The sequence below is a fragment of the Drosophila ananassae genome, chromosome 2R (genome assembly GCF_017639315.1).
Source record: "Drosophila ananassae strain 14024-0371.13 chromosome 2R, ASM1763931v2, whole genome shotgun sequence".
Lineage (NCBI taxonomy): Eukaryota > Metazoa > Arthropoda > Insecta > Diptera > Drosophilidae > Drosophila > Drosophila ananassae.
Genome location: NC_057928.1, coordinates 12,328,650 through 12,344,317, shown reverse-complemented (window position 1 = coordinate 12,344,317; position 15,668 = coordinate 12,328,650). Strand labels below are relative to the sequence as shown.

Below are 15,668 nucleotides of genomic sequence, written 5' to 3'. Positions count from 1 at the left end.
ATGACAAGTTTCTTTCAAAACTATTAATTTATTAAACATCCTTAGCCTAAGTTGCGATAAAAATTATTAGCTTAAGTCTCCAGTCTTAGTGCTAGCTAACCAAGTCTTTATAAACTACGCGCCTCCTCTGGACTCCCCTCTGGGAGTCAGTACAGTTTGTGGTTTTTTGGCAAGTTCTGACGCAGTCCATGGAGCTTCCGCTCCATCTCCCTGTCGCTGAGCGGGCTCTTGAACAAGGTGGTGTCGAACACACCCTTCGTGGTGCGCTTGGATGTGACCCCCGGCGGGGATGGTGCATCTCTTCCGTGGTTCGCCGGCTGGAGAGCAAGCGGTGTCCGCGCATAGGCCGGTCGGGTGGGTCGCGTGCCACGACCGCTGGTGCTGGGTGAGAACTGCTGCCTGGTCGGTGGTGCAACGGTGCCGTCGTAGTAGCTCTGGGAGTGGGACTGCTCAATCCGGACGCTGGTGTGGATGGGATCCGGCTGACTGGGACTCACCGCTTGGGTGGTACGATACCTGGAGCTACCACGATTTCTGGTGCGCATCGTCGCGGTTCTGGGAGCAGGAGTGCTGGTCACAATAGTGGGGATGAATCCTGTGCTGGTGGTGGTGCTCCTGCCCCTCATCGGGCTCCAGGGAGCCGGTGTTGTTGTGGACGTGGATGTCGTGGGCGTTACAAAGTTGAAGAAGGTCTGCTTCCTTTCCACATAGTGAGAGCCATGGGCATGGGCATCCGAATCAATTACTTCCCCCGACTCGCCCCTCTGGTGGCTATCTGCGTCGTAGGCCTGCTGGAGTTCCGGCACATCCAGGGTGTGCTTGGCGGGCACCACCCCGGAGCCCGGCTTGCGCTTCCTCTTCCGCTTCTTGGAGCTTCCGGCCGCATGGGCGTCGCTAGTTATCTCATTTTGATCGGGGGAGGACGCCAGAATGGGGGGATAGGACTCCTGCTCGTCCCTGTTGGACGCCTCAAAGGGAATGGGATCATAGATGGGCACTTCGTAGCTGGACTTTGGGAAATCAAAGCTGGGGAACTTGTGATGCGGATTAAGGGGCAGTTCCTGGGTGGGCGGGGCATAATCATTATGGGGATAGTTTTGGATGGGATCTGGAGGATTGTAGCTGTGAGAGGGAGGTTGATCATAACTGGATGAAGGGTACTGGGAGGGTTGGTCGTAGCTGGGTGGTTGGGGCGGAGAATCATAGCTGGAGGAAGGATGTTGAGGTGGCGAGTCATAACTGGAGGAGGGATGTTGCGGCGGTGCGTCATAGCCGGATGAAGGAGGATGAGGAGGTGCATCATAGCCGGATGAAGGAGGATGAGGAGGTGCCTCATAGCCTGATGAGGGAGGATGAGGTGGCGCATCATAGCCAGAAGATGGAGGATGAGGTGGCGCATCGTAGCTTGATGATGGAGGATGAGGTGGCGCATCATAGCTGGAAGAAGGAGGATGGGAAGGCGCATCGTAGCTGGAGGAAGGATGCTGCGCGGGCTGGCCATAGTTAGTGGCCGGTGGACCATATCCATTTGCCGGAGGATGCTGCACCGGCTTCACATAGTTGGTGGCCGGAGGCGGTTCTGCGAAACTGCCCTCATGGGCCTTGGGCGGCACATAGCTCTGCTGGTGGTTAGATTGATACGATGTACTGATCTCGAAGGCGGGCGGAGAGTACGCAATCTCAAAGTTTGGATTATGTTTTCCAGGTTTTTTGGCTGCTGGCTCTGCAAAGTTCTGATGGTAGCCCACGTTAGGAATCTTTTGCTCGTAAATCGAGTAGGAATCCGGAGCTGGCAGATCCTGATGGGAAAAGTTGGGAACCGGAGCCGGAATCGAGGGTACTCCGTAGCGCGTGGAGGGCGGATGAGCCGGAGCTGGAGGCGGCTCATAGTGTGAGGCGAATGAATGGTCCGATGGGTGGAAACTCTGCGTCAGAGGTGGCAACCCGTACTTCTGGTGGGGCATGTGATCGTTGTGGGTGGTGACCAGTCCGAAGTCCAGGCTGGGAAACTTGTGAGCCCCATAGAGATCGGGCTCCGGCTCATGGTTGTAGAAGTCCAAATCCATGGACTGGGCCTCGTAGCTGGAGGTGGATATCTTGAAGTCGGCAGGATCGAACTTCAGGTTCTGAAAGTCCTCGATGGAGAAGCTGGGCTCCTCGATGTGGGAAGGAAGCGGGGGCTTCGCATACCGATAGGGACCCGGCGGTGGTGGTCCGTACTTGATTTTGGGCGGACCCTTTGTCCGGCGGCGCAGCTTGGAACGCTTGCCGTAGGGTGGCTGGCGGCGATACCGGATCAGTTTCTCCGCCGTGGGCACCAGATCTGCCTGCGGCTTGGGTTCCGCCTGGAGGCTGGCAGCTTCTGGCGCCGCCTGAGTGGCATTCGCATTCGGATCGCTGAGGGCGAGGGGCAGGCAGACGGCCACCTGGAAAAAAGGGAAAGGGGTTCAGAGTTGAAAAGGGTGAGTGGGTTAATCTTCCGCAAAAATGTCATCAGACAACAAAACTTTCTCCCCGCTCGCGACTTAAGTGCTGTCATCTCGGTGCGCCGAGTCTTATGTGGGCAACCTTTGACTTTCCAGCTCCCAGAGCTTCCGCCTCAGTGCCTGCCTGCCTGCCTGCCCCATAAGCCCCTAGAGGCTCCTAAGCCGCAAGAGCTTCTTCATAACAAAATGTTACATAGTTGCCACCACCTCCACGCCACCACCCCGTCGCCACCTTCACAGCTCCACCACCAGTGGCAATCGAGTCACGAGTCGCGGTGCCCAAAATCCTCGTACTCGTAGTTTTTATTTTTTTGCAACAATTGCATCGATGGGAGTCTCACTTTTTTTTGCCGGCTGGCTGGTCTCACGCAATCCTAACCACTAGCAGGAATTTCGGAGGCGAGTGGCAGGGGGAGTGGCATCCGAAGGAGCCAAGCATTGAACCTGAACGTCACCAGGTTCAGGTGTAGGCCCCAATCCGATTGCAGCTGCCTGTTTTGGCTTTGTTTTTGGCCACGAAAGCGGCAATTTTTTCAAACGACTAGTTTCGACCAGGATTGGCTCGAATTAAACTATTGAGGTTTGAGGAAAATAAAGTGTTTGGAAAGTTTAATTAAAAAAACATATATTTGAAAGTGTTTTTAACTAGAAGAATTTATGTACATAATTATGGAAATTTTTAATTTTTAAACAGTTGTGTTTATAACTAGTCTTTCTCTACGCAACTTTAGTTTCAAAGGTTCTCTATAAATTCTTAGAATAAATATATATAGATTTTTAAGTGAATATAATTTAATACCTTCCTTGATGATTTACTAACAAAATTATCTAAAAAGTATTAAAATTAAAGTCTATTAAAGTCCTTCTTTTTGTTTATTCCTCAAGTCAAACTAATGTTTCTCAGTTCCGATGAGCATGAACCACCTCTTAGATAGAATAATTTGATGTCTGATGATAGTACCTATCCTATCTAATACCTATCATGTCCTACCTAATATATATTATAGTTTACTCGTAAACTCTTCAACCCGGATAGTCTAAGATATATCTCTGCATAACCACGGATAGCCAACAACTAGCCATTTAGAACTCTTGCCCCAAAACTTCCACACCTATTCCACTTATGCCCTGTGGTAGGTGTCGAAAATACCCCTCTGGCAACACACGAAGCAGCATAATTAATTCACATATTATTTAATCGCTTACAAAACAGGCCGAAAGCCAAAACAAATTGCACATTTCAAGAGCTCTGACAAAACGCGAACTAAACTCTAAAAAATTCCGAAATCGACGCGAACATCAACAACTTTCCACGGGCGGTGCAGAGACTCTGATTTTGTGAATCCAAGTCGGAATCCAGAGTGAAGTTTATATTTTTTAAACTAAGATTTTCCTCGTGGTGCTCTGCACCCGGTGGTGGTCACGACTCGACGGACTTTCTTTCGGCAACTGAGCTGAGCGCCAAGAAAGTGGTCTGGTTTTGTGGCTCGAAGCGCCGAAGAGGCGCAGCTGGAACCAGTCGCTCGAATGACAAAGCGGCGTCGTCGTCGTCGTCTCCGCCACCGATGCACCCACCTGGCTGCCGGAGATTTTACCAGAAATATTTTGCTCCGCTCTTTTGCTTTTTGTTTTTAGTTTTTAGTTTTTCTCCCCAATCCCCCACCCAGCTTAGTGCTTGGTATATATTTTAATTTGTGCCCAGTGCCTTGGAACGATCGCTTGAGGCGGATTATGCAAAGAATAGCTCCCGTCGTGCTCCCTTCACCAAATTAGTCAGAGATCCATCAGAGATCCGTCAGTGATCCGCCTGTGGATCAGTGTTAAGTAAACCCCAATCCGCCATCGAGGAGCGTGTCAAACCTGTTCCCCAACTCTGCAATCGAGCGCTTCCTGTGGCCACGTTGAACTTGAACCTGACCGGACGTGACTGGGTCGGGGACTGGAGTTGGAGCTGATACTGCCACTGGGAGTGATCTCCACTGGAGCAGATGGAACTCGAACACGCACGAAGACGGCCCCTGGAATCGAACGAAAGCGAAAACAAATCCAAGCTGCCATAATCGTCAGCCTCGTTCATCTCAGTTGCATGAACATGTGTGGACTGAAAGAAAACTACACTAGACATGTGTCTCTAATTGGGATAAAAATATATTCAAAGTTACTATCTTTAGAAACTGAACTGTATTTTGAGATAATTATGTTTAAATATAGGCTCTTAATCAAATGGCTTTCAGTGATTTGAAACTCTATTGACTCTTAATGTTACATCAAAGCAAATGAGTTACATGGTCTGAGAAAAAGTTTATAAGATGGTATAGTTATAATGAAAGATTATACAATTTATTACTAGAGGATATAGATCTATGTATAAAGAAAGGATCTATAAAATATAGTCCTTTTTTTTCTACAAAATTGATCTAAGAAAATATCTTCAAAGTCTTAGCTCCATAGCTTCAATAGTTTAACAGATAACACATGATGTTAAAATTAAATAATAGATAAAAAATATGTTTCCCTGTGTACTTATCAAATAAACCCCCCTATTTACAGATAAAACCTCTGTATGATCGCTACCAGCGCGACATCGAACTGCACCTGTGGGAGCCCATCAATCGGTTCTGGGCGGAGTGTTACGAGGCCTGCAAGGCGGCCTCTAAGCAGCGGGCCACCCACCAGGCCGAGAACCGTCGCCTCTTCCAGCAGAAGATCTACATGCCATGGAAGGTGCGGCAGGTGGAGGAGATGCAACGCCTCCAGGCGGCGGCACTGCATCACAAAACGATCGACAGTCACATACGGAAGCGATGGAAGACCGCCAAGCGTTTCTTATACGGTCCCCGGGGTCCCTGGTATACCGGGTGAGTTTTTCCATAATGCACTTGAAGAATTATTTATATATAGAGCAGGAGGCTATTTAATAGCTATATATGCCTTCTATTAAGTCTCTTACTATCTTGCTTTAAATATATTTTATTTATTAATTAGTCACTGAAAGTCATAGAATATCTTCGAGTGCATAAAAGGTTTATAAGATCCCCCAAGCCCAACCAATCCCATTATGAAATGACGCGAAATGCAGCCTTTTAATTGCCGCTGCCGCTCTTTTGAGGCGACAATTGTAATCGAGCGTGCCGCCTGTGGGGATCATTACAGGTGTGCGTGATCACTTAATCACCTGGAGGCACAGCACACACCATAATCCAATCCAACAGCCACTCGGGCACTCAAACACTGCTAAACCAGCCAAACACTCAAACCCTGAAACACCCAAACACCCAAACATTCGAACAGAAGCCGTGCTCTGCGGTAATTTCACTTCGAATGCAAACAAATCCCTCTCGATCATTAAAGACTGCACTGAAACGCCACCAGACCAGACCTAGTCATCACACCAACCGTCAACACTCTCGGCTGGTGGCAGTCGTCTGGGTCTGGGTTCCATTCCAGCCACAATGGGTGAAATCCGTCACTCCAAAGCCACAAGTCGCCGATTATCCGATTGACAGTTATGAGCCGAAAAGTTTTGACTGAAAATATGATGGCCAAGATTGTCCAGTTTTTTGTTCAAGATTTTAACGATGACTGGGCTTTTTTTTAAACGTGTTTTGATTAATAAAGTTTACAACCGTATAATCTGTATAATTTAATTGGGGAGTCTATTGATTTGAGTTGTGATGGGAAATGTTTATATATAAGAGGTATTCTTATAAAGAGTTACATGATAATAAGCCTAAATTAATGGAAATGCATTTTTCTTCTTTAAAGAATACTTTCCTTATAAAACATATGCCCAGACTTTAAAACAAAACTTAATCAATATCTTATAAGAGGTATTCTTATAAAAAGTTATATATTTCTAAGCTTGAAATTGTAGAAATATCTTTCTTTAAAGAACACTTTTTTAATAAAAGATATCAGAAACCCCCCAGACTTTAAAACCAACCTTAATCAATGCCATTTTTAGTTAAAACCCCCAAGAGAGAGAGAGTGAAAACTTGTTAAAACAAAGAATTACCTTGAGGCTAATTTCTCATTTCAATTACAAATTAGAAGAAAAAAAAACTTTCTTTAATTTGTAGCCAAAATACAGAGGAATATGTGTCTAACCCTGAAGCCATTTCGGCCCATTGTATTATATTCACCGACTGCACCTGGGCACCTGGGCACCACCATTGTTTTACGCTTTCGCCCATGTCTTTGGCCAGCTCTGGCCTGCCCCCTCTCTAGCCATCGACTGCCACTTTCCCGCCCATGCCGTGCCGCGATTAACATTTCAATTTAATTTTATTAAATCATCAAAAGCATTTAATGTCGAATGCAACAAAGGCGTCTGCCCCCTCTCTGTCGCATATTATGCAATTGCAAATGTAACGAAAACTCATTATGCGATCCATAAATGTTTCTTTTTTTTTTGTTATTTGTTTTTCTTTTTTTACATAAACAAATATGCACATAATTGAGTGTGACGATACCAAGGGGGATTAACAGCAGGGGGAGGGCACTACCTATTAGTCCACTCTCCGGCGGCTAGGCAGATGGAGGTCAGTTCTCGGATCAGATCGGACCGGATCGGATCAGGTCGGTTCGCATTATCCCATCCGAAAAGCAATTGATCAAGGCGCGGTCGGTTCTCCATTCCAGTTCTCCATTATTGTGGCCACTTGCCAATTACTCGATCAAATATATTGCCAATCCGCCAACAGAGGCCATAAATTTCATTTATACCACTTTGCATGGGGCCTCTCAAGTTACGCAGTCTGTGCGGATCGGAGCGGTGCAGTGCGTGGCTCGGTCCTTGGCCGGACAAAGTTGCACCGCCACCACCACCACTGCCCCACCAAGCAGTAGCTGTGACCCGCTCAGGTGGGGCCAGTTCTAATCTAAGGTCAATCCGTTCTCGCAAAAAAAAGGCGAATATGTAACTATAATAAAATCAATGCCATTAGTTTAGTTATTTCTAAACTAATATGGGTTTTGTAGTTGGTTTTGACTTTAATATGCAGTTCTTATTGATGGGATAATTATTTATAATTGCAACGTTTAGGTTTTTTAATATTTTTATTAAAAATACAATGCTTTTTGATGTAATAATTGATATAATTAATAATGAATAATAATGGACTATTAGGATTTAATAGAGCAATGTTTGTTAATAAATATAATATGATAGTAAATAAAATCTTAATAATATTTACAATCTAAATTAAATTGAAGAAAACATTAATTTAAAAAATCATTTTAAAAATCTTAATTAAAACAGGTGTATGTGTATCTTTTTTGAACCTTTATTGGAGTTCAACTCTTAACTATATTTTCTCAATTCTATACTCTTATTTCCCTTATATCCCGTGGCAGAGTATAGATTCCTCTTATAGAGTATCTCTTATAAAATAGGTACTCTTCACCTGCTTCTTTAAATTTCTTTGAAAATGTTTATTAAAAATTATAGATAAACTGTAGAACTGTGGAAAATGAATAGATATTCTTCTCTATAACACCCTATTTTCTATAAAACTTTATACAACTGTTTTTAAATCATTCTATATTTTAGATTTCAAAATTTCTTGATATCAGATTCTTAAACTAATACCTCCCATCTATAAAACATAAAAAACCCCTCCATAAAATATTAAAAACCACCACGATTTCCATTTGCATAGCTTCGGTTCGTTTATTTGCAATCTCGTTTCTCATTCTGCGAGTTCTACTCGTGTGCACAGGCTCGGATTAAATAAGAATAAGAATTGGGACTGTAAGTTTTGGGGGATTATAGAGTTTTTATCGCGGTCAAACAGCCTTAAGATTAAAAAGACAAGAAACATAAATGAAAGGCCTCGAGAATGTGTGAGTGTAGATGAGGGGACACAGGACTCGAACGGGATACTGTATCCTTTATCCATCGTCCTGTGTCCGTGAATTCGTATGTACATATTTCGATAAATCGCTTTCATTTCAACTAATACTACATCTACTATCGACTATGATCGGCCCGGGGCCAGCGTTCGGGCTCCGGGCAGGATAAGTTGGTCGCGATATGTCCTTGAACGGCAAGAGGTCGGTCAATCCTGTGGCTTCTGGGTCTCCTCGATCCATGACTTAGTGGTATCCCAGGGGCGAGAGGGCGGGCAGGGCTGGCAGGGCCAGTTTGGGCAAAGCCGGACCGTAAGCCGGAGCCAGGGCGGGGGCCAGACCCGGGTATCCGTGGGCGAGGGCCGGTCCGTAGGCGGGCACCTTAGCCACCAGGGGGGCGGCGTGGAGGAGCGGAGCAGGGGCCAGGACCTTGGCCACGGGAGCCACAGCCTTCACAACGGCGCCTTCGCGATGGACCACGGCGTTGAATCCGTGAACGGGATCGGCGGTGTACTGGACAATACGGCGGGTGCCATCGGCCTCGATCAGGGAGTACTCGCCCTGGACGACATCACCGCTGCGGGTCTCCTGCTGGCTCTTCACATCACCAGTGGAAGAATCCTGCGAGAGGAAGACAAGTAGTGGGATATATTTTACAATTTTTGAATTTAAACTTTGAATATCCTTTTGGTGAGCATTTTATCCTTTTCCACGATGCTCTAGTAATCTAATATTATATAGGATTAAAGTTCTGCTATAGGAACATTTTGTAGAATATCCTGTATCCAATATCCTGTGTTCTAGTATCCTTTTAAACTAACTATAAGCTCTACCATACTCACATGAACATCGTAGTTGAAGCTGTACTGGGGATTGGGATCGTACGGCTCGGGAGCGGCCACCTTGGCCACCAGCGGAGCCGCCACCTTGGTCAGGGCGGGGTAGACGGGGGCGGCCAGCTTGGGCAGCGCCAGCGAAGGATACGAGGGGTAGGCGGGCAGGGCGAGGCCGGGTCCGGGCACTACCACGGCGGAGGCCACCGCCACAAGGGCGCTCAGGGCAAGGATCAGCTTCTGGGCCATTCTGGACTCGGTTGTGTGTTGTGTTGTGGAGAAGTGGCGGTTGCTCTGAATGTTGCACGACTGACAAATGAACGCGCTCTGTGGTTCTGTGGACGATCGACAATTGCTTTTTATAGGCCTTCTCAAAGCCCGAGCCCAAAAATCCGCAGCAGCCGCCGCCGCCTGACGCAGATATTTATGCAAAAAGTGCAACAAAACAACAACAAATGTTGCAGCCAAAACAAAAAAAAATATTATTGCCGTGGTAACAACTAAAAAGTACACATGCGTGTGGAGTCAGACGAGGCCTCTGTCTACCAGAAAAATAAAGAAAAAATAAATAATAAAAAAATACTTGCATCGATCGCGACAAATATAAAATAATTCATTTTTCGCTGCCCATGGCAATCAGAAGGGGCGCCGACCAGGCCGACCAGGGGCTTTCCAGGGGGGATAAAGTGGCCAAGGGGTTCACGCATGTCTGGGGAGGACAGTGCCGGACAAAACAAACTGGTCCCACGCCGGCTGCCTATGCGTCGTGACAAAAAAAAGTTCAATTCGAAAGCGAATTTATTTTTTCTCTGAATGGCCGGGTGGCCAGGCGGATCAGGTGTGTGTGCAGTGTGTGTATGTTTATGTGTGTGGTTGTGGGTCTGCCCATGTCCCATGTATTATGGCCAACAGATTGGGGCGACGCAGCCAAGCACACGCACCCAGCAGTCGATTGTTGAAAGGTGTGTTTGTGGCACAGCCTTCGAAACTGGCTCGCAGCGTTCCAAGCCGCGCCCACCCAAAAATCTCCACTACACTTTATTATTGCACTTGAAAAAATAATTCTAAAAACTTAAAAATATATTATTTAAAAATTTAAAATAAGACTTATGGCTTAGACATAATATAATTTCCAGAAGATGAGTATCTTTTATACTCGGTACTTGTAGAGTTTCGATAGATTTTATTACTTAAGTTAGGGGGAGATGAAAACTTTTCTGATCCCTTCCAGAAAACATTTTTCTTGGTCTGTAGTATTGTATGGTTATTTTGAATTTTTGAAATTCTGGTATTCTGGTATGATTCGGGTATCATATATTCAAGAAATCTTTTCAACTGGACAAAGTGCAGATAGGAAGTCTTTTAATATAACTTATTAGTATACATTCTAACTACCATACCACAAGTTATCTAGTACTATAAAGACTTAGTCCATAACTGCCATCTTTTTAACCTAAAAACCCCATTCTTTCTCTCAATGTATTTAGAGTGTTATGTTCTGTTTCTTTGGTTTGTTGCCATTGGGACAATTTTGCCCATTATCACTAATTTTCAACGCGTACCGCTGCTTGTTAGGCGTTGCAGTTGCAGTTGCAGTCTCTGGCTCCGTCTCCGTCGCAGCAGCAGTTGAAGTTGCAGTTGCAGTTACGGTGCAGTCAGCGCCGGCAGCAACATCTATGGACATGGACTCGGGCTGGGGCTTTGCGTAATCCGAAAAAATTGCATCTCGTGCCGATTTTTTACTTTCAATTAAGCTATTGAATAATTTGAGTGCGTGTCGCAGGCCAGCGAGTGAATGTGAATGTATTCGAACTGGAGTGGAAGAGTTCTTGGGCGTGGGACAGTCTATGGGGGAGATTATGGCCAGAGATAAGTGTCTTATGTAAGTAAAAGATTATAGCCAATAGGGGGGAATTTTCCCAAAAGCGATTAACCCAAATGTAGGCTTTAATAGTTCTCATAATTTGAATACTTATCACTGCAAGTAAGTGATTAGTTTCAAGATCTTAAACCGTGTATCCACATGAATGAAACTAATATTTGATCTTGAAAAAGTATCAGTTTAATGAGCATTTAGTAGGTGCTTTAATTTAGTTCATTATCACCTACTAGGCCAGTTAAAAATTTGCGTAAAACGAACAGCCACTGGCCTTGAGCTTGCCCGATCCACTCATTAATTAATAAAATAGACGTGTGCTTGTAAATTCAAACTTGTTTCAATTTTTTCACCTACAAGAGAGTGCCATTAATCGTGTTGGCTGTTTTGGAAAATGTTTTCCAGACTTCAAACTGATGTAATGTCAATTATTGTCATGGAAATCGGTAACAAAATGACAGAAAAAGTATAACAAGTGATTACTTTGCTTACTGAGTTTATTAATGACTTATTTATGACTTGGGTCTATGGAACAGATAATAAGTTATGTACAAGCTAGATTCCAGCAGTTCTTTAAGCTCTAGCCGATCAGGATCTTAGCCCAGAAGTGGGGCAGCCAGTGGGCGGGGAGCCACTGCCACGGGAACCGGTCCGCGTTGCACCACCGCGTTGAAGCCATTGATGGGATCAGCGGTGTAGAAGACAGTACGCAGGGATCCGTCCGCATCCACCACCGAGTACGATCCCTTGACCACATCTCCGTCCCGCACCTCCTGCTGGCTCTTGCTATCTCCGGTCAGGGCGTCCTGGACGTTGTAGGCGAAGGCGTACTGGGGATGGGGATCCACCTCCGTGTTGATGGGCACTCCTGCCACGGGTAGAGCTGCCGGCAGAAGGGCGCACTCAATGGCGGCGATCAGGACGCAGCAGATAATGGTGATCTATGATCAGAAAAGAATTAATTATTTAAGTGTTCTATACTCTATAATAGTACTTCTTATTATTCTGTATAGTTGGTAGTATAGGTAGAGTCTAGTTCCAGGTCTACATAATTTAAAAAGACATAAACTTTTAGTAAAAATAGTGTATATCCATTGATACAACTTGTGGCTATTCCTCGACCCTATGACCTCATGAGAACAGAAAGGATAATCCATAAACTCACCTTGATCAAAGCCATAGCTATGTTTATTGCTGGATAATAATTGGTTTTTGGGTTAAAGTGTTTGTGGTTGGACTGAGCAGTCGGGACTGTCTTTAACCCGCCCATGGATCGGGGTTATAAAGGGCCTGCCACCCCACTACCGATGGCATGTACCGTGTGGCAACTGTTGCCAAAAACGATTCGATTTACTGACGTAATCCCCCGCAAAGGTTTCCCCCATGGACGTGCCAACAAATGCGCCCCAGCTTGCACAATTCTCGCCGCCATATGAGACGGCGGAGTCTCCAATATGAATTGTGATAACCGTAAATATAGTTAGTACTACGTGATTGGCATTCCAGATGATCCATCCAGATTTAAGCTAAAGCTGTAGACCTACCCCAAAGTTGACCTAACTATAAGTGGAAATGATGAATCACTCTAGAGGAGATCGAAGACTGTGGCTATTATTTTAAAAAAATATTATTACAAAAGTCTGAAAAGTAAAAAATTAAACATAAATTAAACAAAGATCTATTTTTTTTGTACCGAAACTTTTATTCAGTAAATGCAGATACTAACTAAGTGGCCGATAGCCGTTCCCCAGATCCCCAGAACGGTATCCCTAAACGTAATCTGTGGTGGTTCCTTCATCGGACCAGGATAAGGACTAGGGATGTGGGTCTCCAGCGAGGGGCAACAGCACGCACGTCCTTGTGTTTCGGGTTTTTGGGGTTTGAGCTTGAGAAGATCGGGTTACTCGGGTATGGTGATGATGCATTAGAACTATTTAACAACAGGTCCTAGAACTAGGCCAGAGAGTTTGTCATCGACGATGGGTGTGTCCTGAAGGAGGACCGCCACTTAGTGGTATCCACCCAGAGTGAGGGCCGGCGCCGCGGCATATCCGATCTTGGTGATGGCCGGAACAGCGGCGACTGCCAGAGCGGGCTTGGCAATGGCGACGGCGGCCACGCCCTTCTTCTCGACGACGGCGTTGAATCCGTTGATCTTGTCGGCGGTGTAGGTTACCTTGCGGATGGTGCCATCGGGCTCGGCCAGGGAGTAGCTGCCGTGGACGACGCCGTTCACCAGGGTCTCCTCCTGCTGCTTGGAGTCGCCGGTGTGGTGGTCAGTCACTCCGTACGAGAAGCTGTACTGTGGATTGGGATCGTAGGGCTCGGCAACGGCCACCTTAGTCACGGCCACTGGCGCCGGAGCGGCAATCAGGGCGGGAGCAGCGTGCTGGACGATGGTGGGCGTGGCCAGGAGTTTGGGGGCGGCATACGAGATGGCGGGAGCAGTCAGCAGCTTGGGAGCAGCGTACGAAATAGCCGGAGCAGCCAGTAGCTTGGGTGACGCATACGAGATGGCCGGAGCGGAGAGTCCATAGGGATCAATGGGAATGGCAACGACCACCGACAGGATCAGTCCCAAAACGAACAGAGTCTAGAGACGGGGGAGACATTAAGCGATACAGAATCCTTCTGGTTGATCCTGGGCATCCTGCAACAACTCACCTGGGCAAACATGGCGCGGAAGGATGTGCGTTTTGTGAGTGGGAGCTCGGATTTTTGGAGGTGTCTGCACTACGAGAACTCGGCTCAGATGTGAGATGCATTTTGAGCCAGCTCTTCAGTTTTATATGCGCTAGCCGGTGCGAAAAAAAAAACTGGACAATCTAATGGGCAGAGTGACAATTGCGTTTGCTCATTTGGACGACTGAGTCGACGTCGACGACGATGGCTGTGGCTGGTCGATCTCGATCTCGATCTTGCACCCCAGACCCCGGCTGATTTCATGTTTTCTGGTGCGGATTTCATCATGAGTGCTCTGTGGAGCTGCTTTTCTCAATGGAATAGCTGCCGCACACCACTCACCACAGCCACCAAACCGTTTAAGTCCGTTCAAGAGCGCTGCCCAAAGAGATACCTCCAGATACCTCCAATACCTCTAGACCCGTTTTCCGCTGCCCAATCTGGTTTCGTTTTTTTTTTTTTGGATTGTTTTCCATTTGTTTCATTTTTTTTCGGCACATTCTCAGGTTCTGCGTCCGAACTCTGTCTGATGTAATATTTGCCCCAAGTTGTGGCATGTTGAGGTAGTTGTGGCAACAGGAAAAGAAGGCTGGCCAGGTGGAGTGGTGATTTCAATACCCTTATATATTCCTAATGGAAGTCGGGTTTTAAAGTTTCAATAAAAGTATTTTAAAAATATTAATAGCCTTTGAGAAAATCACCTATCAATAACCCTTTAAGGATTTTAATCTTTAGAAAAGAAAGAAGATAAAAATGACTTATATAATGCTACCTATAAGGTTGAATATCCTTTGTTAAAATTACTATAAATGGGAAGAATAAAAGAAGTTTGAAAAATATGTTCCTAAAAAACAAGACTAGAACATATCCTATTGGAATAATGTTCTGTTTTTCAATCTATTGTCATATTTGTTCAATTATAACTTTTAAATCTTAAATCAAACGCGAGATTTTTAAACTCTACTCATATAAAATATAACATTTAATGTTAAAATGATAATAAGAACTTTTTCCTATAAGTTATAAATTAATGCAAAAATTATCAACCAAAAAGCTTAAATTTCTATTAATTTTAATTTTCAATTACTTCTATTTTAATTTCAAAATAAAACAAATGCAATTACTAATGAATAATTATATGAACTTTTATATTTTCATCAAGCCATTAGAATATCACGCATACGCCGTGTGTTCTTGGCTTGAAGGCATGAAAACTAGCCAACGTGTCGTATGAGTGTTTTTTTGAAGCAAACTCTAGAAGCTAGAGCATCAAAACAAGATCAATCGCTGGTCGCCACTCGTTTAATTAAAAAACGAAAATGGCAACTCACGATTACTGGTTCAGGTGGAGGAGGTGCCGGGGCAGGGCCTGGGCGGTGGGAAGGCGCAATTACGCACTCGCACACGCATCACCCCGCCACCCCGGGTGCGTCTGAGCCCCTTGGAACCATTTCCTCTCGGCCGGACCAGCTCCCACTTGCCATTTTGCCACTTAGCCACCGTGGCACTCCGCCACTCTTGGCCAGAACTGGCCGCAGCCCGAGAGCTCTCTGGTCGCAGCCACTTAACCACCGTAATTGCCTCGATCGGGCCAAAAGGCAACTCGCATTTGGAAGCTCTAACCGCTGCGACCTTGCCCACAATTGGCAGCTAAGTGGCAGTGGCCAATACTTCGTCTACTTTTAATTAATTCTCATCTCGGACGGATTGGGCAAGGAACTGCATCTATGGCAGTGGAGCATTCCAATTCGAAATCCAAATTGGACTTGTTTTCGGTGGCTCTTTCCGGTAGCCGGTGGTAGAGACTGCGCTCCCTAGCTCTCTTGGCTTCTCCGGATTTCTCAGTTTCTCTCGCCATGGTTTGTGGCCAAAAATCCGGACTCCGGAGCCAATAAGTCGCAAGGTCGTTGGATGCATTTCGGAAAAGAGTCACGCACTTTG

General features: G+C 45.7%; 5 protein-coding genes across 7 annotated transcripts in view; 1 reads left to right on the top strand and 4 right to left on the bottom strand.

Annotated features, from left to right (window-relative positions):
- LOC6493431 (neurobeachin-like protein 1) overlaps positions 1–15,668 on the top strand; it is a 32,920-nt gene that overhangs the window by 6,825 nt on the left and 10,427 nt on the right. For all 3 annotated transcript variants that reach the window (XM_001957699.4, XM_014908892.3, XM_014908893.3), the window contains one exon: positions 5,037–5,344. In XM_001957699.4, coding sequence (XP_001957735.2) covers positions 5,037–5,344 — 308 coding nt within the window. The remainder of the gene's footprint in view (positions 1–5,036; positions 5,345–15,668) is intronic.
- On the bottom strand, positions 9–4,056 carry LOC6506515 (extensin). The gene is made up of 2 exons (XM_001957700.3): positions 3,693–4,056; positions 9–2,426 (listed from the first exon to the last, which is right to left on the bottom strand). Exons 1-2 carry the CDS (start codon positions 3,723–3,725, stop codon positions 147–149), a joined length of 2,313 nt encoding a protein of 770 aa, XP_001957736.1. The 5' UTR covers positions 3,726–4,056; the 3' UTR covers positions 9–146.
- Positions 8,132–9,576, bottom strand: LOC6506513 (larval cuticle protein A2B). Its single transcript, XM_001957703.4, has 2 exons — positions 9,179–9,576; positions 8,132–8,957 (listed from the first exon to the last, which is right to left on the bottom strand). The coding sequence occupies exons 1-2, from the start codon at positions 9,416–9,418 to the stop codon at positions 8,583–8,585; spliced, it is 615 nt and encodes a 204-aa protein (XP_001957739.1). The 5' UTR covers positions 9,419–9,576; the 3' UTR covers positions 8,132–8,582.
- On the bottom strand, positions 11,525–12,353 carry LOC6506512 (larval cuticle protein A3A). Its single transcript, XM_001957704.4, has 2 exons — positions 12,211–12,353; positions 11,525–11,986 (listed from the first exon to the last, which is right to left on the bottom strand). Exons 1-2 carry the CDS (start codon positions 12,313–12,315, stop codon positions 11,642–11,644), a joined length of 450 nt encoding a protein of 149 aa, XP_001957740.2. The 5' UTR covers positions 12,316–12,353; the 3' UTR covers positions 11,525–11,641.
- LOC6506511 (larval cuticle protein A2B) lies at positions 12,734–14,052 on the bottom strand. The gene is made up of 2 exons (XM_001957705.4): positions 13,710–14,052; positions 12,734–13,638 (listed from the first exon to the last, which is right to left on the bottom strand). The coding sequence occupies exons 1-2, from the start codon at positions 13,719–13,721 to the stop codon at positions 13,054–13,056; spliced, it is 597 nt and encodes a 198-aa protein (XP_001957741.1). The 5' UTR covers positions 13,722–14,052; the 3' UTR covers positions 12,734–13,053.